At 44.2% G+C, this 24,866-nt stretch overlaps 1 protein-coding gene across 18 annotated transcripts in view; it reads right to left on the reverse strand.

The window, feature by feature from the left end:
- MACF1 (microtubule actin crosslinking factor 1) overlaps positions 1-24,866 on the reverse strand; it is a 337,029-nt gene that overhangs the window by 43,830 nt on the left and 268,333 nt on the right. For all 18 annotated transcript variants that reach the window (XM_070368375.1, XM_070368374.1, XM_070368377.1 and 15 more), the window contains 10 exons: positions 11,805-11,966; positions 11,479-11,649; positions 10,675-10,841; positions 6,904-7,063; positions 6,223-6,549; positions 4,910-4,994; positions 4,175-4,416; positions 3,298-3,504; positions 1,861-1,980; positions 1,319-1,426 (listed from right to left, as the gene is read on the reverse strand). In XM_070368375.1, the coding sequence (XP_070224476.1) occupies positions 1,319-1,426; positions 1,861-1,980; positions 3,298-3,504; positions 4,175-4,416; positions 4,910-4,994; positions 6,223-6,549; positions 6,904-7,063; positions 10,675-10,841; positions 11,479-11,649; positions 11,805-11,966 (1,749 nt within the window). The remainder of the gene's footprint in view (positions 1-1,318; positions 1,427-1,860; positions 1,981-3,297; positions 3,505-4,174; positions 4,417-4,909; positions 4,995-6,222; positions 6,550-6,903; positions 7,064-10,674; positions 10,842-11,478; positions 11,650-11,804; positions 11,967-24,866) is intronic.

Raw genomic sequence — 24,866 nt, forward strand, 5'->3', positions numbered from 1 at the left:
CAAATGGATTCTGTTGGCCAATTCTTTTACAAATGGGTAACGATTTTTTTTTAGAAGGATCTAAGGCAATGGCACCCCACTCCAGTACTCTTGCCTGGAAAATCCCATGGACGGAGGAACCTGGTAGGCTGCTGTCCATGGGGTCGCTAGGAGTCGGGTACAGGCCTGAGCAGCTTCACTTTGACTTTTCACTTTCATGCATTGGAGAAGGAAATGGCAACCCACTCCAGTGTTCTTGCCTGGAGAATCCCAGGGACGGGGGAGCCTGGTGGGCTGCCATCTCTGGGGTCACACAGGGTCAGACATGACTGAAGCGACTTAGCAGCAGCAGCAGCAAGGTCCGTCTAGTCAAGGCTATGGTTTTTCCAGTGGTCATGTATGATGTGAGAGTTGGACTGTGAAGAAGGCTGAGCGCCGAAGAATTGATGCTTTTGAACTGTGGTGTTGGAGAAGACTCTTCAGAGTCCCTTGGACTGCAAGGAGATCCACCAGTCCATTCTGAAGGAGATCAGCCCTGGGATTTCTTTGGAAGGACTGATGCTGAAGCTAAAACTCCAGTATTTTGGCTACCTCACGTGAAGAGCTGACTCATTGGAAAAGACTCTGATGCTGGGAGGGATTGGGGGCAGGAGGAGAAGGGGATGAGAGAGGATGAGATGGCCAGATGGCATCACCAACTTGACGGACATGAGTTTGAGTGAACTCCGGGAGATGGTGATGGACAGGGAGGCCTGGTGTGCTGTGATTCATGGGGTTGCAAAGAGTTGGACATGACTGAGAGACTGAACTGAACTGAATTGAAAGCAGGAATTAATATCTGGATCTGGTTCTGAAAAATCTATCTACCTGGAAACATAACTCCTTACAGACTGAGGACAAGGAGCAATTCCTCTGTTATTAAGAACATGGATTTGCAATGCATTTCACATCATACATACAGTATGGCTATTTAGACATTTGTGAACATAGGGTGAGGAGTCTGAATTCCCTAGGACATCATCTTGGACTTAAATATCACTACAGTCGGACACGACTGAGCGACTTCACTTTCACTTTTTTCTTTCATGCATTGGAGAAGGAAATGGCAACCCACTCCAGTATTCTTGCCTGGAGAATCCCAGGGACGGTGGAGCCTGGTGGGCTGCCGTCTATGGGGTCACACAGAGTCAGACACGACTGAAGTGACTTAGCATAGCATAGCATAGCATCAGTAATAGAGAGGAAAAAAAAAACCCTTCTTAAACTATCATTTCACAATTGTACTTCCAAATCACCATGAGCAAGATAACAATATGGTGAATAAATACATGTAGTTTACCTGCAGTACGGCTTTTTGCTCCTCCCCACATGTGCCAAAGATTTCACCACGATGACTGAAGAGTTCATCCATGGAATCTTTGTGTCGAATGATGTCAATGGAGAAAGCCTTTGAAAAGTAAACCATTGTTAAGTAACACAAGGACCCTGAGCCTGAGTTAGTGAAAAGTCAGACATACTCTTATGGAAAATCCTTTGCTTTAATAAAGTCACATTAAAAATTGTTCTTAAGAAGTTTGACACTTTGTCTATCCACCAATGCTTATTTTTCAGTAGCTTACAAAAATACCTTCCGCCCTGAAAACCCACATAGAAAATTGCTAACTATTCTTTCCTGGATTAACAGACCTATTTCTCCCTTTTCACAAAGCGAAAAATCCCTTCTTCATCCTAACCAAATATTTATAAAATTAAGTCTCTATCCACCATCATGACTCTAAATCATTCTACTTGACTTGGAATAGCCAGAAACTCTGTGCCAGTCACTTTAAGTGATTGAGGATTCTTCTCGCTCAGAACAAAGTGACTGTGCCAGTGACTTACCTTCTGAACCTGCAGCTGAGCTGTGGTCTGGTCCTGTTCCAGGCGAATTGGACCTAGGGCCATCAGTTTCCGTTTTGTTTCAGCAACCCAAGCTAGCTCTGCATCAGCAGCTTGCTCATACTGACAGACATATTGAAGAAAAATGGATACATTACAGCCAGTGTCTTCCTTCTAAGAATTCTAACTTATTCAACACAGAAAGGCCTAGATTTTTCAGTAATGCAGTTTACATCTCACAAAGTAAAGCCCCAATTGGTGAGAACTTCATAAAAGTCACAAATCCAAGATGCAGACAATTTAGCATTGATTATATTTCAACAAACATGAGTCGATCCTATTCCAACGTCTTTGGAAAGACATTACAGAACCCAGTCAATGGTTCCATAGCTAGAAATAACAATGGAAACTAAGACTCTTCAAAAGAAATACACTTTCTAATGAGAGTACTTTTATGAGACTGTGCTCTCTTTCTGCCAATCTTTTTTCCTGTCCACACACGAAACAGCAGTAGTAGTATGTTTAAATACAAACTTCACACGGCAGCAGAGGCTGAGCTAACTTGGACGTACTCGCTTAGTGCAGAAGTGTAAGACCCCAGAAGAACAGCAAACCTTTAAATGGAACGCAATAAGCAATGACGTGTCATACGCAATGACATCAACAACAAGAGAACGTGTTCTGTGCGGCCACTGTTTAATAAGGGCCCCTCAACCTTTTGTCTTCCTTATCAATGTTGCCCAATTACACTAATATTTAAAGAGAAGTTCCCAAGTGTGATAAATCTCATACTGAAATATCTGGCCAAGATTTGGAATCAAAACAAACTTCTGTGGGGTTCAGAAAGCATCTACTTATCACCATGAACCCAAGGGGTCATGTTATATTTTGTACCATGGCACATTAATAGGTGCATATCCACCTACAAAGAAAAACAACTTTTCCCAGAAAGCAGGAAGGACAAATGATTGAGGGAAACATGACACCTGTGTTTACGGAGAGGGTTCTATTTTGGATGACTCTGCTATTTTGGTTAGCATATTTGATAGTAATTATAGTTCTGGGTTCTGTCCCCTCTTCCATCTAATGCTGAAACAGTTGATTATGTCAAACTAAGACTGATGCATTTAGACCTTTTCGATCTAGATATTATCTACCCTCATCACCATCTGCCTCTAAGCAGGGCATCAGCAAGGAAAGGGTCCACACACTCTCTTTTCCAAGTTCTTTTCTCCTCAAAGGGGTCACGTATCTTCAGTCAAACCTAGATCCACCCTCACATAACTTCCTACCACTGAGATAATTTGCTGCATCAGATTTAGCTTGATCTCATTTATTCCTATTCCTGAAACTGTATGTATGTGGGTCATAGTTTTGTACTTCCCATATATGTATCCCTGCTGCCTAAAATATTAATGCAGGGGTGTTTATAAAGATTACCTGTTGTGATCTCTGAATAGCAGCATCAATTTCATCCACCCTTTGTCCAACAGTGTCACTGACCAGCTTGTACTGTTCGTTGGCGTCGGACACGAGTTTATCCAGCCCTTCTCTGGCTCTCCAGGGCACCAGCTCTAAGAGAGCACGGCTCACCTCATTCACTGTGTCCAACACCAGCCTGTGCTCCATGACCTCCTTCTTTAGTTCCTAAAGAGGGAAAAAAGTTTTCAGGCCATCTCTTGCTAAATTAAGCACATTAGCAGCTGTGCTGGGTGGAAAATGCTCTCTCTACCACACATCCCAGCAGGGCTCTGACCTCCTTCCTTCACTTATTTTTTTTCTTGTCTCAGATTTTTCAGTCACTCCACAGCCTGACTTTAGGCTCAGCTGCTTAGAACTGTCAGCAAGACTTTTTAGGCCAGACTGTCTCTGGGTAACATGAATGGTATTTCTTGTATTTTTTCTCCTTACTTCAATAGAAATGATAAATAATGCTTTAATCATAGGCATTCATTTACCTCAACAAATGCACTGTATTTCTGTGCATCTAGAACTGCACAAGGTCCTGCAGGAGAATTAGAGGTGACTATGAGGTACTCTTTTAGAGAGTGAACTATGACAGTAAGTTCTAAAATGTTCCATATGAAGCAAGCTTCCTAGGGTGTTCAGATCCAATCTTTTTCTTCTTCAGACCATGATAAATGCTCTTATATAGGCCTGTCCTGACTTATTTTCCACGAATAAACAGAAAACAAAGCAGACAGAAATTTTTGGTTTAGATTTCAGGTAAAGATAGATGGTGTAAAACTCAAGAATTTGAACTTCAGGATTCTAAGAGAAAAATTCTTTCCCTTTACAGTGTGGGATGTCAGCTCACCTTCTGTCTCTGCTGAAACTGGGGTATTTGTTCCCCTGTGGGGGACTGTCCTCCGCTGGCTGCCAGCTCCTCCTCTACCTCCCTCAGCCACCCGGTCAGTTCCTCATATGTAGACTGGAACTTGGTGGCCAGCTGCCGGGCCTGCTCTAAGGTTCTGAGAGCCTTGGAGCTAGTGACTGTGATGTCTGCATAGCGAGTCTTTATGCCATCCAGCTTCTCTTGAATGAGCAATACCTCTTCACCTGTGGGAGACAGCACACAGTTTATTCATGTCTAATAGGCTACAAGGGAGCCCTTTTAACTTCTCTTTATTCAAGTCAGAGCTTAACTTTTATGGATACTCTCTCCCTATGGCAGGGATTTCACCTAGCGTCCCACACCAAGGGAAGTGGGAAAGAAACCTTCAATCAATAAAAGAAATGACTTCTGAGATTATTAGGATCTGAGTTTGACTGCAGGTTTTTCTAGACACTTTCAGCATCTTTCAGTAAATGCTGGTATTCAACATATTGGAGGGCAGGGAGAGTTTTCATCTATAACCAGATCTGAGATAATACAGCATTTCAATGAAAGATTTAGCAGCAAATAGAAACCCAAGCCCCAGTCGCCAGGAAGCACACGGTAATATAATCAGTGAGTATTAAGCCCCTCCCATCTACAAAGAGAAGTGGCCGGTGCAGAGTGCTGATTAAGGTCTGTATGACCAGGCGCTAAGACATGCACTTTTCAAAGTACCTGTGGTTTGTTTCAGAAGAGCCTGACCGTTTTTAATAGCTTGATCTACATTCTTCTTTCTATTAACAATTTCTTCATTTAAAGCCTGAAAGGAAAGAACACCATTAATCCTAAAACTATGACACAACAAAGTGGAAGAAATGTGAGCCCCTTAAGAGACCAAATTTAAAGTAAGGAGATGAATGTCAGTTTAAACATGAGATATTCGATTCCTTCGTTTTCTCTTTGGTTACCCCTTTAATTACTCAAAGCAATGAAATCAGATACTTATAGGCAAGCAAGCCTTCCTTTGATGAGAAGAGATTTAGGACTTAATCCACTTTACTAACCTATTGGTACCAAACCTGAACCCAAGAAAGGTAGAAGCAGAATTCAGCCAAAATGTCTACCATGTCCAAAACAAAGGATAAGGCATAGAGTTCAAGAAAAGATAATCAGCAAGAACAGGCCAACATAAATCAGAATCCTAGTTAAAAACTCTCAATATCTGAAGAGCACTGACTTCTGAAGTCAATGAAGTAGAAGAATCTAAGATCATTACTAACAAACAAAACAAAAAAATCGCTTTGCTGATTTAACCATTTCCAAAGAAATTCCATAAAAACAAAACAAAAAGGGCAAATTGTTCTTTCTACTAAGATGACCCAGAATTCCTGCACTTCGAGCATATAAATTCTAGAAACATTTAAAAAGTTACCACTATATGATCAAATGTTGAGTACTGTTAAGTAATCTGGTTTTCTTAAAGTTTTGGGCATCCCTGGTGGCTCAGATGGTAAAGAATCTGCCTGCAATGCAGGAGACCTGGGTTTGATCCCTGGGTCAGGAAGATCCCTTGGAGGAGGAAATGGCAACCCACTCTAGTATTCTTGCCTAGAGAATTCTATCGACAAGAGGAGTCTGGCAGGCTACAGTCCATGGGGTTGCAGAGGGTTGGACATGACTGAGTGACTGACATTTCGTTAAAGTACATACTCCTCCGCATAACTGCTCAAGTGGAGCTGAATGATACATTCCTGAGTGATGTAAAACATGAGTTGGAACTGAGATGGCCCCTGATTACACTCTGGATCACCTTCTAGAATTAATGATTCAGTTTGTTAAGTATAAGTATTTCCATGGACTTATCAAAAAATAGATTAGTCCTTAGCAACAAGTCTGTAACTAAGTACTTGTGTATAAAATAAATTTGAAATGTTTGGAATTGAAAAAAAAAAGGGGGGGGGGGAGAGAGAAAGAAATGAAGACAAACATGAATTAAAATGACAAAATAACTTAGTAACATAACCAATAAGAATGGAAAGCATGAATACCAGGTGGTCAGCATGCTGCTTCTCCAGGACATCCTGTCTGTAATCCTTTACGAACACTGAACTGAGCTTGTCCTCAACCTCGGCCAGCCAGTTGAGCACCTCCACCTCATCCTCCCCGAAAAGCCTAGCATTAGACAGTGCTTGTTCAAGCAGGGCTGCTTTCCGGCCGCACCGGTCTTGAATCTCACTGAATCGGGCCTGCAACGAGTCTAGCCTTTCTGACAGCACACCCTGCTCTGCAGGACTTGTCAGGGAGGAGAGGGACTGCCCAACTGTGACTGCCTGGTGCACATCTGCTGCATGGCTTTCTATTTCCTCCTCCAGAGCCTGGAAATCCAGATGGAAAAAATGAATAACAGAAACAAAATAAATGAAAAGTAAACATGAGACAATGAATCACAAATGATATAATAAATTAAACAATAATATATAAGTTTACCTACGGAAGGGTAAAAATAACATAAAAACAGAACAAAAAGCTGTTTTTTCTGAGGGTAGCCTATATGTCCAATTCTATTTTTACTTGAAGAATGTGACTAGTCCAATTAATAAGTGGACCATATTTTAAGTGAAACTTATTTTTTAAAAAAGGCAAAAATACATCTTTTAGAATGCTGCAGGAAGTTTTCTAGGATTTCTGATTCCAGTTTTGTGTTTTCATTTACCACAACTACTTCATACCTTGTGCCGAATGATCTGCTGCTGTATTTTAGCAGTCTGGGTGCCAACAGGTTCTGAGTTGGCGAGCTTTTTCTCTGTGACAGATAAGAAGTCAGAAATAGGCTCAGCTGTCTCATGGAATTGTTTGGCCAGAACCAGGATATCTTCCAGCTGTTTCTGCCTACACGAATATATAGAACAAGCTGCTCAGGCAAAAAGTCACATTAAAACTGTTAACAGTACTATATTCAGTAAAAGACCAATCTTAACCAGGCACATTTGAAATATCAATAGCAAACAGAACACACAAAAAACAGCACTTTGCTGTTTTAGAAGCTTGCAGTACAGTATTTAGGTTCTGTCATGACCTTGTAAGGTAGACAAACATTACGCCACTATTATAAAAAGAGAAAACCAAGCCTGAAGGCTTAAAGAAAGATCTGTCCAGATTGCCCACAGGGTAGCAATGGTACAGTGAGAATTAGAATCAGACCTTCTACTCTTTCTCCTGTAGGATGTAGCATGTCCATCCTCTGTACATGTGACCAAAATAATGTTTAAAGGAGTAGAAAATCGATCAGTCTTCATTTCTCTTTTCCCTGTCACTGCTACCTTCACTTATGATGAACAGAAAAGACAGCATTTGAAGAGCACAAGTAGACCAAGCTATGAACAAGAACTTTCTTCCTATCGCCCCTGAATCAGTCAGGCTTCTAGTAATTTCAGGCCTCAGACCATAACTTTGAATTCTGATTTAAGGCAAAAAAATAACCTCAAACTAGCTGAATTTGCTAAGGCAAATGGCAGCCAAAAGAACTATGTACTTTATAATTGGAATCTTGAATCTAGAATCTTAAATCTTATTTAACATAACATCCATACTAAGTGTGGATTTCAAATACCCTATAGATTAAAATCAGCCAATTACAAAGGAGAGGGGAAGCCTGAATGCTGAAGGCAGCCTAATAAACAAAAGACACAAAAACAACCACAGAACTATATTAGCACACAGAGTAATAATCAAAGGCCACGCAATGACTTTGGCCATTAAGATCAGACTACATGCTGTGTTATTTGAAAAGGGCCTGGGTGATGGGAAGTACTTTTATTTCAGTAAAACTTTACTAAACATCTGCTTTGTGCCAGGTCCTATGCTGGGTACTCTGGACAAACTTATATGAATAATAAATGATTTAATATAAAGACCTGCCATTTGAATTATCTGGAAATGTAATGTTTGAGTATAAAGAAAAATGTATTTCTAGATGCTATTTTTAAATGTCAATATAAAGTACAGAGTTTCCTTTCTTAGTTTATGTCAACCTTCAAACTACATCTTCAATCAGTACAACTAAAACATAAAATATAATCTTAAATAAATTGCTTGGTGGTTTATTTTCATTGGTTAATGACCTGCTTAAAGATTTTACTTTTTGCTTTAAACTTTAAAAAACATTCTTATATTTTATATTGGAGTACAGCTGATTAATAAAATTAATGTTAGTTTCATTAGTGTTTCAGGTTTACAGCAAAGTGATTCAGTTATATATATACATGTGTCTATTTTTTCCAAATTTTAAATTTTAAAAATTTAATTCTTAAAGAACTGTCCTAGACTTCTAGATCTTTCTGATTCATTTATGATTCAAGGATCTGAAAATCTGAAGAAATCACTGTTAACAAGATTTGGGGTAGAAAAGAGAAGAGCTAAAATCATTTGAAGGCATCAAAAATACAATATTAAAGAACCTACACAGAATTCTTCAGGATGCCTTAACAAATGATGCTGCTCTTGGGATTTCTCTTTAAAACACTGGTCCAGAAACTGTGTTCGGAGCATGGAAGCAAGTAGGATAGAAGAAAAGATTCATAAATAGATACATTAGGAACAATCATGACTTTAGTGAGCTTAAGGACCTGGGAGGTAGGCACATAAAATAATGACCATAACACAAGGTACACATGAAGAGTTAGGGCAGTTAAGAGGAAGATGAAACTAGTCTATGCTTGGGAATAAAGAAAAGCTTCATAAAAGCAGGGGAGATGAACAAAAGTCTTTCATAGAAGATGGAACACCATCAGCAAAGACAGAATTAGGAAACTGACGGAAGACACTGAAGAACCAAATATGGTTTACTTTGACCATAAAGAATGAGAAGAAGAGCAGAAACTAAGAAGACTCTTGAGAGTCCCTTGGACTGCAAGGAGATCCAACCAGTCCATCCTAAAGGAGACCAGTCGGGGGTGTTCATCGGAAGGTCTGATGTTGAAGCTGAAACTCCAGTACTTTGGCCACCTCATGTGAAGAGTTGACTCACTGGAAAAGACCCTGATGCTGGGAAGGATTGGGGACAGGAGAAGGGGACGACAGAGGATGAGATGGCTGGATGGCATCACCGACTCGATGGACATGGGTCTGGGTGGACTCCGGGAGTTGGTGATGGACAGGGAGGCCTGACGTACTGTGGTTCATGGGGTCACAAAGAGTTGGACACAACTGAGTGACTGAACTGAAGAAAGGTGGGTTAGGGCCACCTCTGAATGGTGGTTAATGAGACTATTTTATAGGCAACAGGCAGTCATTAGATGTCTCTGACTGTGCAGAGGGAAGGCCTGAGGGGAAAGAGCAGTAGAGTGGTTAAGGTTAGCTAGTTAGGAGGCTGCCCTCAGGTGAGCTACCTCATGGGAACAAGCCCAAGTGAGAGTTCATAAGTCATGAACTGAGGCAAGTGAGTTGGAATCAGAGAAATGGATGGAGAGGAAAGATACTGTAGACATAAAATAGATAAAATTTAGTATACTGAAAGATATGGGACACAAAGCAGGGGAGGGAAAAAAATGGTAAAAAGAAAATGAGGCTGAGGTTTTAAACCCAGGTAGTTGGAAGGTCAATGGTACTATTACTGGAAATGGATGCAAAGAGAGAAGAAAAAAAGCAGTGCAATTTGGAAATGAAAGTAAGTTGAATTCTTTCGTTTCTCCTACTAACACGGGCAAGTAAAAACTTTGTAGCTCAGATGAGAAACAAGCAAGCCATGAACAGGTAAAGAGACTGAAGAGGGGGTTATCTGAAGACTACCCATAGCTATCTAAATAATAAGTGATCAACTCTATGACTCTCATACTCATTTCTGATTCATTACCATTTACTTTTAAAACTGGGAACAGTATCAGCTGAAAGTAAAGACCCAGTGTGACTTATTAAGCTCGAGTGACATTGGACTAACTGATAGCTATGGAAAGAGAGAGAACACATCTCTGTGGAGGAGAGAAGTACACTGCCCGCCTGCAGCTTTTGGTGAAGACAGTCCATGCAACTCTTGAATGCTCATTTAATAGAACCACAGGCTAGCTCCTAGATGTAGGAACATCTAATACTGGGATAAGTTAACAGAAAAGAAACATGATACATTTCAATTCCAAGTATCAAAAACATTATTTATAAATATTAATGGGAAAAAAAAGAAATCTGTTTCCAAAACTCAGAAAATTACTTGGCTGGATTGTAGAAGTCCACGTCTGTCATTTGGAAGCATGATTATATTGCAACTGAAAACCACCACAGAGCAATGAGTCTCCCAGCTCTCAGAAACTTACAGAAGAGCTGAGGCTCATTTCCTAAGAGTCACTCTGGTTATGAGGATCATCTCTTAAAACTTATCCCTCTTCAAGATAAAAGCCGTTAAACACCTCCAGAGCTCCATGAGCATCATCCAGGGGCTTTTACAGCATCTCAGTGACACAAGTCAAAAACCATCTCTGACTTCTTTCTCAAAAGCCCCTTGGCTTTACCTGGCTGTTGCCTTGCTGAGTAGTCCAGTCCATCTACTTTCAAGACTCTCCAACTGTCCAGTGATCTTCTCTCTATCAGCCAGCTCAGCTGACTGTGCTATTCTGCCTCCTTCTGCTTGAAGCATGTCTACCGTGGCCTTTCGATCATCTAGTAGCCTCTGGAGCAACTGATGTACATGTTTAAAGAGAATGAAATGTGATAACATGGGGTCACTTTAAAATCTGAAATAAGGAAAACATACAAAATCCAAAACCCTCACCTCACTGAGCCCTAAGGTTAACTGAACAAGGAAGTTTTTTTTTTTCCCCTCAACCTGAGGCAAAAACATGAGATATAATTCCTACCAGTCTTATAAACTTTTCCTACACTCAGGTTTTTAAATGGAGCAGTGACTGTCATTATGTGACTGAAAAGGAATTTAATTTGAACCAAGAGAAAAAGGCATGGAAGTGGAAATCAAACCAAGGGGGGCGGGGAACCAGAGAGAACCTTATACATGATATGCAACATTATTTAGAATAGTGCCGACGCGAAAAACATTCAAAATCTCTTAAGATAAAGTGGTGACAAACACTGAGACAGGATAAGTGAACAAGCAAAACTGCTCAGTTCAACATATGGCACGGTAAACTAGGAGATTACAAAGGTGATGAAGATCAATTTCCATCTTTCTTTTCTGGATCACACAAGGTAGGTTAGGATTCTACTAAACTCCTAACTGTGCTCCTGAAACTATAAGCAAATCGTGTTGTCTGTCATTCCCTTCGGCTGTTACAGTTCACTGCCCCAACATTCTCACTTACCTTCTGTTCTTGGATCTGGGCTTTCACCACTTTATACTCAGCAGATGGAGGCTTCTGATTGGCTATGAGCTCCTCAGTGTCTGCCAACCAGCTGAGCAATGGCTCCAAGGCATCTTGGAACTTCCCACAATGCAACAAAGCCTCTTGCAGTTGTGCGATTCTTTGTGCAACCTGTTTCACAGATACGGAGGAGAAAGGGGAGAGTTCTGAAATGACTTATCCCTTTTTGTAACTCCAGGTTGGAACGACTAAGGTTTTATTTGCATTCAGGTGCCATGGAAACCTGAAACTTCCATATCTTTTTTCTATGCCCTCCGTTCACTCACCTTTTTATTTAGTGTGTTCCACCGAGCGTTGATTTCTTCCATGTCATGTTCCAAACCCTGCACATCACAGTTTTTTCCGGCGCTCTGAATCAAGCCCTGGCCAAGTCCATTCACCTGTTGCAGTTTCATCTGGAGAGGATCCACCTGTTCTTTCTGAAACATCTAGATAATTGTAAGCCAAAGAAGATTTAATCTATAGGCATGACAGTGACTGGTTATTCTTGGAGGAGGCATGCTTTAACAAAGGAGGGCTAGGGGGTAACAAGACAAAACAAGCCACTTGTACAAGAAGTATCAAGTAAGAATGTGGTTTCACATTTCAAAACATTCTCCTATGGACAAGCAATTACAGAGAGTTATGGCACTACCTGGGCATTTAAACCATGACTCATGGTTTGTTTCTGTTAATTTTTTAATGCAAAAAGCTCTTGAGAATAAAGATGCATCAGCCTCAAGTTACTGTGAAAGTGTGATGCATTATCAATTCTAAACGGAAAGGGTGATACCGAATGACTAGTACTTAAGATTAAAAATACCTTGGGGAATAGCTTTACCCAACCATGATACATGCAATGCTCTTCTCTGACTAGGACTAATAATCAACCAAAACACATTAATGGTGTGAAAAATCCCAACCTCATAGCTTAATACCCCTGTGGCCATTTAATTCCATTCTGTTCCAAGGCCACAGACCACAAACAGCCAATAATCTTGAAATAGTATTCCTCTGATTACAAAGGGAAGTGGGCCAGTATTATAGAGAGATGTCCTTAACAACTTCAGACATATTTTAAGCAAGACTCAGATATACATAAAATATTTTAAAAACAATGATACTATACATCCATGTTTACCATGAAACAATGGAATTTTATAACTGTAAACAAGTGTAACAAGCAATGTGACTGTTTCTTTCTAATGCAGTCAAGGTCCATTATTACTTAGAAATTTATAAAAGGAAACAAAGAGAACAGTACTTCTGCCACTCCAATGGTATTAAGGAAAAAAATGAAATAAATATTTGTCCCTAAGATCAGATTTCTCTCAATTGTCAGAGGATAAAATCAGCCACATTCCACTAGTCTGGATTTATTTCCATTCATTTTTCTTCCACATAAAGTTCCTTCAAACTCAGGGAGACAGGTGAATCAATGAAAGCTGAAGAATGCAAGAGAACAAAAATAAATGCAAAAGAAAATTATAAGTTTGGGTAAGACTAATTTTGGCCTATGTGAGACCACAGATCACACTAGGATTAGGAAACTGATTCTAGAAAGAATGGTCTGTGGCTGAACAAGTGAGTCACAAGGAGGAAAGGCGCCAGGGAACACAGAAAAAGGAAGGTTATAAAGGTAATTACCAGTGGGCTTCATTTTATACTACAATTTGATTACACCATATTTTGTTAGGCAACACTACCCAGCAGTTCAGCTAAAAATGACTGTTACTCCAATAACATGGTTCCTAGAGAAAGCAAGTGCTATGATTCTACTTTGCATTAAATGTGCTTTCACTGAAGAAAAATCAGAGCAGAGGGGAAAAAACAACAGCAACATGGCTGTGGGAGGGGCTGGAAAGGTGAAGGGAGCAGAAATGCCGAAGGTGTCCAGTCCACACCGAAGAGCCCCCATTTACCCAGCCATCAAGTCCTGTCTCATGCTGTGACCGATATGTAATTTTTCCTGTGTAGTCCAATACGGCAGCCAACAGTTACGTGTGGCTATTTAACTAGAAATTCAGTTCCTCCACCCCAATGGCCTCATTTCATGGGGTCAAGGGGTCAAAGGCCATGTGTGGCTAAGGGTCTAACGTACTGGGCAACAGAGAATACCTCCATCTTGGCAAGAAGCTCTACTGGTATCAGTGTAAATCATACAGAAAAGTAAAAACATAATTTAAGTAGCTTGACAATCTCTTCCATATAATAGAGCCAATTCTTTTCTTAAAATGTGGATTTACTTTGCTCGTGAACATTTCACATAACGTATTTGAGATTTCTTCAGTTCCCATGTCCACTCTATGGATTGACAGGGAATGGGTATTTGTCTTTTTTCCCCAGAAGTTTAAAAATATATGAAAATACCTCTATATACTAGTACTCTTTAAATATTTATAGTGAACACAAGTGAACAGAATGTTAAAGAAAATAAATCTGCAAACACTTGCTTTCTCTTAATTCCCAAATAAAGCTGTTGCGCAACACTTGAGCTTTTAGACACAATTCCTGCTCCTTAGTATTTCGTGGCGCATAGACTGTGCCGTGTTACTCACTAACCAGTGCTGGCAGACGTTTCCCAGAGCAGAACACTAGTAAAAATTATTGCATGGCTGTAAGATGCAACAGGGACATAAAACAGAAAATTTCCCAAAGAACTTCTTAAAACACTTTTATCTACAGTAATACCACATTCTCCCAGCTTTCATCCTGACTGATCCTTTTTTGATATCCTTCACGCACTTCCTCTTTCTCTTCTAGATCTCCAAATGTTAGCCTTAGAGGGGCAGAGATAAGGGTAGGATGCCAGTCCTGAGCCCTTTTCTCAATCTACACTCCCCTAAAGGCAATTCTACCCATTCCTATGGCATTCCTTACCATAATAAATGCTTATTACTCTAAAAATTATATATATATTGTGAATTTCAAATCTAAATATCCAACTATTTTCCTTAATATTGCCATACACCATTCCAAAGTTGAATAGTACACCTGCTAATTTCCTCTCCCCCAATGCTACTCTTCCCTGAGCAATTCGCTACTGCCCCCACTGTACGGCGTGAGCCTAACTGACACCATCTTGGGCCCTTAAGAGTTTCTCCTGTCCTTCTGCTGACCCCACCCAGGACTGTAGCGTACAGTAAATCACTTCTCCGTTGTCAAGGGCTTTGTAGATAATAGACACTGTTTAATAATCATCAGGACCAGGTAGCCCCTATGCTCTGTTAGTCCCCAAACAATGAAAACCTTTGCTGATGTATACTCCTAGTGCCCATAGAGCAGAACCCATTCATAAATCTTGCCTTAGGAATACAAGTCCTTTTCCCAAGCACCGACCCCCACCCTCTAGGTTAACTGCAGAACTGTCCCAGTTGCCCCCACGATGGTGCAGAGCACAGCTGCAAATGCATCTGGGTTGTGGTCTCCCTAATGCTACCCTGAAAGTAAGTTGTTCGGTTGCTCAATTGTGTCTGACTCTTCTGTGACCCCATGCACACTGTAGCCCACCAGGCTACTCTGTCCATGGGATTTTCCAGGCAAGAAGACTGGAATGGGCAGTCATTTCTTTCTTGAGGGGATCTTCCCGACCCACATCTCCTGCTCTGGCAGGCGGATTCTTAACTGCTGAGACAGGAAGCCTGAGAGTAAGTTACTCTATAATAAATTGATCCATTGATTATATGGAGCTGCCTGCCTTCTTTTTTGGTCTCAAAATGCCTTCTCAGTTCAATGGGTACTTTTTGTTCCCTCCACCCTCCAACACCCATCCACTCAACGATGCAAATCAGAACCTAGAAGCCATCCTTGATAACTTCCCCTCACTACACCCCAACATGAAAGCCATTATCAGGTCTTACTGATTCTGCCCCTAAACTGTGTCTCAGATCCATCCAACTGTCTTCAAAGCCACCAACTCCCCACCCAAGCCACCCAGACAATTGTAGTAATTGGGCAGGCCTCTCTACTTTGTCCTTGATCCCCTACAATCCATCCTAAACATAGTAGCCAGTGTGATCTTTTAAAGTTGCAAACCATCCTGTGTTTTCTGAATTCCATGTCAATTATAATACAAACTATCAAAATATAAAACAAAAGAAATCTGAGATTTATAAACCCAAATAATGTTGAAAATGTTTTTTGTCAATGTGAACCAGCTTTCTCTATCTTTAAGCTGAATCATCCTTAAAAAATGTAAACAAAATAATTTCACTCCCCTACTTAAATCTTTCAATACTTGCCTATGGCTTTTAAGGTAGAGATCCTTGAGGCTTTCTTTCTCAGCCCCTGTATCATTTGGCCCCTTCCTACCTTTCCAGGTTCACTGCAAGACACTCTTCTGGAAACCCTGCTTACTGTGGTCTGGTCACTTGGCTCTCTTTCAGTTTTAACATGCCAAGCTCTTTCCAGTTTCCATTTCCTTTGTCCAGAATGCTCTTTGACTAAGTAACTTCTATTTATCCTTCAGGTTATAGTTTTAAAACTGTTTCCTTGACACAACTGAAATTAAATACCCCTATTGTTTCTTATCATAACTTTTATTTTTTATTCAAAGCATTTGCCACTATTTATAACTATATATTTGTATCATTTTTGCTTAATTTCTGCCTCCCCTGGGCTTCCCCAGTGGCTCAACGGCAGAGAATCTGCTTGCAATGGAGATGCTGGTTTGATCCCTGGGTCTGGAAGATTCCTTGGAGGAGGGCACAGCAACCCACTCTAGTATTCTTGCCTGGAGAATCCCATGGACAGAGGAGCCTGATGGGCTACAGTCCACAGGGTTGCAAAGAGTCAGACAGGACTGTAGCAACTTAACACGCATGCTGCCTCCCCTGCTACACTGTAAGTTCCACAAGGTCAGGGGCCATGGCAACTCTATTTACTGCAAAAGCTCTAGTACCCAGCACAGAGTACTGGGTACACAATCAGTAGTTATCCAGTAAATGAATGAATCCTTGTAGAGAAACACTGTTAGACAAAGCAAATAAATCCATAAAAGTTCTGTTGATTGGCTGAGGATTCAAGTGTTGAAATTGTGAGGCTCCCCAATTTTTGCTTAAAAACTTCCTTGGCAAATTCTTAATTTTATAGGACCACTATTTTATACAAATGGTTGTTTTCTTCATTGAACCAGTGACTGGAAATAAGTCTAAGGAAGTCTACACGTGAGAAGAAGGCTTAAAGAACCACAGATTGCTCTTAGTGGACATAGGATCCCACTATGGAAATAGCAAACAAGTTCTGGCTTTTCTTTCTTCTACCAAACCTTGTGATTGCGATTAGAATGGTTCTATTTTAACCATGTACACATGTGAACATTATACATACACACGAAGAGGATCTAAAGCAATTCATTCTAAATCACAGATTTTGCAGCTGGGTCATTATTTGTTTCTCCTGTCATTTATATCAGCCAGTATTTCATAAAATGACTACCTCCTGTAGCTGCCAGACTACCAGAGATCCCAGAGACTGACTTAAGAGTTTCTCTGAATATTTTTCCTCTATGCAGATTTGACTGGCTCTTTATAATGAAATCCCTGTATTTCATCGACTATTGCTGCAGGCTTTATAGTAGAAATAGTCTGTGTAATCAAGAATGCTGGTGACTTTGCATAGGATGCTGGGTTCTTGGTATCAATACCAAATTCAGTAAAACTGAGAAAAGTGGATCAAATCCATCAATCTGAAAGGTGATGCACTCTAATTTGATGGGATGCTCCATTACAAAATAATTGTGAAGTCCATGTGACACCACCACCACACAGCTAAGTGGAAAACCTGTGGCAAAGTAGACAGCTTCTAGCCTGCAATCGAAATGATCTTTCCTTGCTGGCAGCTGCATGTTTAATTGGTCCTAGCTGACTAAGGCTTCCCTGAAAGGTTCTGCGATGGAGGTGAACCCAACTTTCTCGCAGCATCTATGGACAGTCAGGAGATTAACATTCATCCACTCAGTCAACAGGAATACATACTACAGGGAAGGCACTGTTTGGGTCCTGGAGATGGTGCAAAATTAAAACCACGTTTGCACTCAGGTACCACTGACTGTATTTGATTAAACTTCTAACTCCTTCTCTCCTTCAGTTCAGTTCAGTCACTCAGTCGTGTCTGACTCCTTGCGATCCCATGAATAGCAGCACACCAGGCCTCCCTGTCCATCACCAACTCCCAGAGTTCACCCAAACTCATATGCATCGAGTTGGTGATGTCATCTGGCCATCTCATCCTCTGTTGTCCCCTTCTCCTGCCCCCAATCCCTCCCAGTATCAGGGTCTTTTCTCATGAGTCAATTCTTCGCATGAGGTGGCCAAAGTATTGGAGTTTCAGCCTCAGCATCAGTCCTTCCAATGAACACCCAGGGCTAGTCTCCTTTAGGATGGACTGGTTGGATCTCCTTGCAGTCCAAGGGACTTGCAAGAGTCTTCTCCAGCACCATAGTTTAAAAGCATCAGTTCTTCGGCGCTCAGCTTTCTTCACAGTCCAACTCTCACATCCATACATGACCACTGGAAAAACCATAGCCTTGACTAGACAGACTTCTGTTGGCAAAGTAACCTCTGCTTTTGAATATGCTGTCTAGGTTGGTCATAACTTTCCTTCCCTTCCCTCCTTATCAGCGACCAAACGACACCAGGACAGTAAAGTGCAGAGAGCTGCCACTCTTGAAATCCTTTGATTATGAAATGCTAAAGGATAGGAATCTCGGGAACAGGGTTCACAACACATTATGTTCTCTAACGTGAGGATTTCAAAATCTTGGAGCTATGAGACCCAGGAGGATATTAGCCCAATTTCCTAATTTCACAGATTAAGAAACAAGAGGTTCGAAAAGAAAAGTGAATTGTTTCCGAACACAAAGACTGACAAGATTACTAAAATACCTTCTTCATAATCATTACTGTGCCTTTTTCAGGCTTTAAAAATACACATTTGTATTTAAAAACTGTTATTCACACATCCATATATGGCTTTCACCCAACCTGCTTTGGTGAATTCAGTTAACCAACATTATCTCTTTGAAAGGGAAAGGGGAAGCATATTGACAGTGACTCAAATCTTCCGTTGTTTGGTGCTTTGAATGGATGATCTCATTTTATCCTCACAACCCTCACAGGGTTCTTCTGCCTTAACAAATGAGGCAATTGGCACCTCAGGAAATTTAACTGTCTCAGAGTGGTTAAAAAGTATTCCAGGTCTCAATCCAAAATGCATATACTCTAGCTTCTACCTGACTGCTAACATCACCAATGAATGAGCAGCCTCTTGATCTAGGAAAGAACATGCTTACTGTAAATTTCAAAAGAAGAATCACCCTTTCCCACTAATAATCTTTTCCAAAATTAAAGGCAAAACTGTTCACATTCCTGTTTTCCTTGAGCTTTGCTTATATCCCAATTAGAAAAAGTTTGAATTATAAAGTTTTTAAGCAGGTGAAAGACACATTTCCCCCATAAATTCAATAAAAAGACCAAAAACGGCCAGAAAAACTCAGGCATTCCTAAGAGAACCAAAGAATTATCTGTTCCCTTTCTAATCACCACCAAGTCACAGAACTTGCAAATCTCACTTTACTCTCCACATCCTGCCCTAACAAAATGAGCAACAATTACCTCATTTGAATTTAATCCATCAATTGCAGCCAGAGGCACTTTCCCAAGCAGCACTGTGCCAGTCACCTCTTTTACTCCAAACACTGGGGAATCAAGCTCCTCCTGGATCGGCATTCCAGCAAGGGAAGCCTCTTCTAGAATAGGAGTTCCTTCTGAGGCAGGCACTGAATCAGCACGGGAAGTATCTCCCAGGAAGGGTGCACCAACAGGGAATACTTCCTCCACTGCTGGCACTGCAGCAGCTGCAGCAGGAGGCTCCTCTGGGGTGAACACTTTAACAGTTGGGGTATCAGACTCCTCTGGAGCAGACAGTACCGCAGCTGCAGCTGCAAGCTCCGCTGGGGTGGGCACTGCACCAGCTGGGGTGGCAGACTGCTCTGGGGTGGGCACTGCACCAGCTGGGGCTGCAGGCTCCTCTGGGGTGGACACTGAACCAGCTGGGGTGGCAGACTGCTCTGGGGTGGGCACCGCACCAGCTGGGGCTGCAGGCTCCTCTGGGGTGGACACTGAACCAGCTGGGGTGGCAGACTGCTCTGGGGTGGGCACCGCACCAGCTGGGGCTGCAGGCTCCTCTGGGGTGGACACTGAACCAGCTGGGGTGGCAGACTGCTCTGGGGTGGGCACCGCACCAGCTGGGGCTGCAGGCTCCTCTGGTGTGGGCACTGCACCAGCTAGGGCTGCAGGCTCCTCTGGGGTGGACACTGAACCAGCTGGGGTGGCAGACTGCTCTGAGGTGGGCACTGCACCAGCTGGGGCTGCAGGCTCCTCTGGGGTGGACACTGCACCGGCTGGGGTGGCAGACTGCTCTGGGGTGGGCATTGCACAAGCTGGGGCTGTAGGCTCCTCTGGGGTGGGGACTGCACCAGTTGAGGCAGCAGGCTCCTCTGGAGTGGACACTGCACAAGCTGGGGTGGCAGACTGCTCTGGTGTGGGCACTGCACCAGCTGGGGCTGCAGGCTCCTCAGGGGTGGGCACTGCACCAGCTGGGGCTGCAGGCTCCTCTGGGGTGGGCACTGCACCAGCTAGGACAGCAGGCTCCTCTGGGGTGGGCACTGCATCAGCTGGGGTGGCAGACTGATCTGGGGTGGGCACTGCACCAGCTGGGGCTGCAGGCTCCTCTGGGGTGGGCACTGCATCAGCTGGGGTGGCAGACTGATCTGGGGTGGGCACTGCACCAGCTGGGGCTGCAGGCTCCTCTGGGGTGGGCACTGCATCAGCTGGGGTGGCAGACTGCTCTGGGGTGGGCACTGCACCAGCTGGGACAGCAGGCTCCTCTGGGGTGGGCACTGCACCAGTTAGGGTGGCAGACTGCTCTGGGGTGGGCACTGCACCAGCTGGGGCTGCAGGCTCCTCTGGGGTAGGCACTGCACCAGCTGGAGCTGCAGGCTCCTCTGGGGTGGGCACTGCATCAGCTGGGGTGGCAGACTGCTCTGGGGTGGGCACTGCACCAGCACTGCAGGCTCCTCTGGGGTGGGCACTGCACTAGTTAGGGTGGCAGACTGCTCTGGGGTGGGCACTGCACCAGCTGGGGCTGCAGGCTCCTCTGGGGTAGGCACTGCACCAGCTGGAGCTGCAGGCTCCTCTGGGGTGGGCACTACATCAGCTGGGGTGACAGACTGCTCTGGGGTGGGCACTGCACCAGCTGGGGCTGCAGGCTCCTCTGGGGTGGGCACTGCACCAGTTAGGGTGGCAGACTGCTCTGGGGTGGGCACTGCACCAGCTGGGGCTGCAGGCTCCTCTGGGGTAAGCATTCTAACAGTTGGGGTATCAGGCTCCTCTGGGGTGGGCACTACACCAGCTGGGGCTGCAGGCTCCTCTCGGGTAAACATTCTAACAGTTGGGGTATCAGGCTCCTCTGGGGTGGACTCTGCTCCAGCTGGGACTGCAGGCTCCTCTGGGGTGGACACTGCACCAGTGGGGGTGACAGGCTCCTCCGGGGTATCATCCTCTGTGGTGGGCACTGCAGCAGCTGGAGCAGTCCCCTCAGGAGCAGGCACTGCAGCAGCTGGGGCAGCAGCCCTCTCTGTGGCTGATACTGCAGCAGCTTGGCCATCCTTTTCTAGGGTAAAAACTGAAGCAGCTGGGACATGTGCCTCTACGGTGGCCACGGAAACAACTGGGACATGCTCCTCTGGGAAGGGCACCATGACAGCGGCTATCGCAGTTCCCTCTGGGACAGGCACTGCAGCATGTAGGGCATCTTCCACAGTGGGCACTGCAGCAGCTGTGTCAGGCTTCTGTGGGATGGATGCCCAGTCCTCCAAAACTGCTTCCGTGTTCCTAGCCTTGGTAACTTGTTCCTCCAGAAAGGTATTTAGCAATGAATTGGAATCTCTCATTTCTGCTTCTCCTTCCTCCAATGAGGCCACATTCAGCTTGGGCTTGGTCCCATTCGCAGTCTCCACTCCATCTCTGCTGTGCCGCAGTCGTCCAACCGGCAGGTGCACACTCAGGAACTCTGGCTCCGGGGACTTCCTCTGGAGATTCTGGGAGACTCGCTCTGGGAGTTTGCCAGGAAGATGTGCTGAGGCTCGGTCCTCCAGCCTGGCTTCACAGCCCAGTGCCTGTGCTTCACCACCTTCGTCACAAGCTCCTTCCACGGACAACAATTCACAAGGGTCCACATCTCCCAAGGAAGTCAGACGGTTATTTCCTTCATTAATAGCTCCTTTCTCACCTTCCCGATGAATCTCATCTGTTGGTAAATGTGACTCGTCTGGCAACACCTCTCCTTCAGATCCTGAGGTAACATCTGTGAGTTTATGGCTAACAGCAGAACTGAGGGGGGCTCTCTCCACACACTCCTCAGCATTCCCCTCAACTTCATGACCGTCCACCTGGGACAAACTGCTGTGTTCTTTGGCCAGCTTGGCTTCAGAGTCTGGTACATTTTCTTCAGGAGAAGCCCTGTGATCAGAGTTGGACCATCCTCCCGGGGACTCCAGATCAGTCAGGAGTCTAAGGTTAAATTCCCCAGCAGTGTCGGGGCTAAAAGGCACTTTTTCACCCTCCTCCTCACTAACAGTGGAAGTGTCCCTCATGGAATCAGAGTAGGCAGTAAATTCCACAGTATTAGGCACCTGAGAAGAATCCAGGGCATTGAAAGAGTCACTGTCCAACCCAGGACCATAGTCCTCGGTCCTTACCTTTAAACGGCCTAGGTGCTCCTTTTCTAAGGCAGCCCCTGAAAAAGGACTGATTACAAGTGAATTTTCTGCATCCTGGGATGGGGCCAGCCCTTCAGAAGAGGCTTGATTCTCCAGCTCAACTAGCGGAGTCACTCCTTCTTCAGATAAACACTCCTTTTCAAGTTCAAGAAACATCTGCACTGAGTCTGTGTCAGAGAGCTGCTCTGAGTTGGCAGGACCAACAGTGCATTCTAAATCTGAAACAAGACCCTCCAGCCCCAGAGCAGTCCTGTTTCTCAGTTCTCCTACGGCGCTCTCACCTGTTAGAACACAGTTGTAATCCAAAGATGCGGCCTTGAGAACAGAAGCCAAACAGTTCTGAGCAGGCTGCGGGTCATGAGAGCAATGGATCTGACCAAGAGCTAGGTGCTCAAAAGCTCCCAAGACAGTGGTGGAGCAGCCGACTCCATCCTCCACCACTGCCGCAGTATCTGCTTGCCCTCCTTCTTCAAAGATATCTGCCAGGCTGTTCTCCTCATCTGCTGTTAGAAAAGTCCTTCCACTCTCTGAAAGTTTCTCTTCCTCCCACTCCTCCGCAGCCTCCATCATGATCCATCGCTCATCCTCCTCAAACTTTAGCTCAGACTCTGTTTTCTCCCTGAGGCTGGGGGTTATGAGAATATGCAACTCTGAATCCAACAGCTCTTCACTCAGGCAAGGGGAGAGAGGTGGCAATTCTACAGTGCAAGCTGTGTCCCCCAGGGGGTGCTGCTTCTCGCTGAAGCCTCCCTTAGCCAAACTTTTCATGGCTCTGGGCCAGGTTGCACTTGGGAATCTGTGTTCCTGCATTACATCTGTGTTACCACTTGCTGCTGCAGCTTCTGACTCTAGAGGCTGGAATTCATGAGAAGAGCTCTCACTGCGCTGTTGCAATCTGAAGTCTTGGCTGTTTCCACCTAAGTTTTTTACATCCTGCATTTCTGGAATACCTATGGATTTGGACACATGTTCCAGAGTTACTGACTCTGACTGAGGTTCCTTGTGGTCCACGTGACCAGAACTTTCTGTTAATGCAGAACTGGACTCCTTCTTCTCTTGCAAGGAAGGATTTGAAACACCGGCTTCGGAAACCTCACTGAGAGAAGCTTCCATCCTTTCGGCGAATTCTGGGAAATTGGGTGGCATGAAGGACTTCCAAGATCTCCTGTTAATGTTGTCCTTGCGTTCTGCATTTGGCCGCCTTCTGGGTGGCACAGGTGCTGACTTCTGCACATCACTGCTTAGCTTTAGTGCGTCAAATATTATTCTCTCGTCCAACTTTTTGCCTTCTGGTGCTCTGGATTCAAAAACATTAGCGGCTGCTCCTAAGGTACCGTTGCTGGATATAGTGCTTCCTTCTATCTTTTCCATGGTGCTTTTTGAAGTCTGATTAAGCTTTGACCCCTGGTCAATTTGTTCATTTATCCTCATTGTATCATATATAGATCGCTGTGGAACATAGCAATCCTCTATGTAGCCATCCTCTTCCTCCCCCTTTCCCAGGCAGGTGGGGTTCTGCCTTAAACAGTCCGGCCTGCTGAGTGGCTTACCCATACTTTTTCAATCAAGATGAACCATCAACCTTTTAAAAGTTTATCACAGGTTCCCCCAAAATGCATTCTGCGTAAGTTAAAAACCCTTTTACATGTTCATAATTGCGAACCCCCCAATCGGATCTTCCCTCCAGAAAGGCCTGGAAGTTGCACTTTGAAACTATTCTGGGAGAAGCTCTAAGATGAACAGTTTTTTCCTCACAGGTTAGCAGCCTCATAGTTGCAGACAAATAATTGGTTTAACGTAATCAACAAAATTATTCCTTCTATGGCTTTTCTTTAAAGAGCACCGCTCTAATTCAGTCAGTTAAAAAAAAAATCATCTGATATTGACAAGTCTTATTCAATATCTAGTTCCACTCACTTCTCACCCGAGCAGAGTTGGAAGCAGAGGATTTACATCGATTGCGTCTTTTAATAACAATGGCACAGCCCCTCTGGTCTTCAAGTATGGCCCAAGCTCCTAAGAATTCCTTTCATTTTATCCTCGGTTCCAGCCCTGGAGAGTCCAGCTGGTCTGAATTAGCCATTCGTCCTCCCTAGTTCGGGTGTTTGTATTTGAACTGGGCTGGTCGGCGGATATTCCTGCAACTTTAAACACAGGAAGTCCTTCATTCGCGGCCAGCTTGGGGCTTCCTGTCTCCAAAACATCATGGCATTGTTGTGGCTCCCAGAACAGCCCAGCGCCGCGGCCGCAAAACAAGGCGAGTGGAGCCCGGCGCCGGGCCTTTGAGGGGCCGGAGGGCTGCGACGGAGGCCGAGGGTCAGTCGGTAAGGCTCACTCCCTGCCGCCCGCTTCCCCGCGCCCCGAGGGCCACGGTCGCCTCACCGCAGGCTGGCAGGTGGCTCCCGGCCGCGCCGGCCTCCAGTCCCGCGCTCAGGAAGTTAGTTGGTGCCTCAGGCAGCTGAGTCCCGCGTGCTGTGGGCGCCGCCTCCCCCGCCGCCGCCGCCAGTCCCCGGTCCGCAGCCGCCACGCCGTGGGCTGCATGTCAAGCAGCCGCCTCTATTCTCCGCCG

Source organism: Bos mutus, chromosome 3 (genome assembly GCF_027580195.1).
Source record: "Bos mutus isolate GX-2022 chromosome 3, NWIPB_WYAK_1.1, whole genome shotgun sequence".
In the NCBI taxonomy this organism is placed as follows: domain Eukaryota; kingdom Metazoa; phylum Chordata; class Mammalia; order Artiodactyla; family Bovidae; genus Bos; species Bos mutus.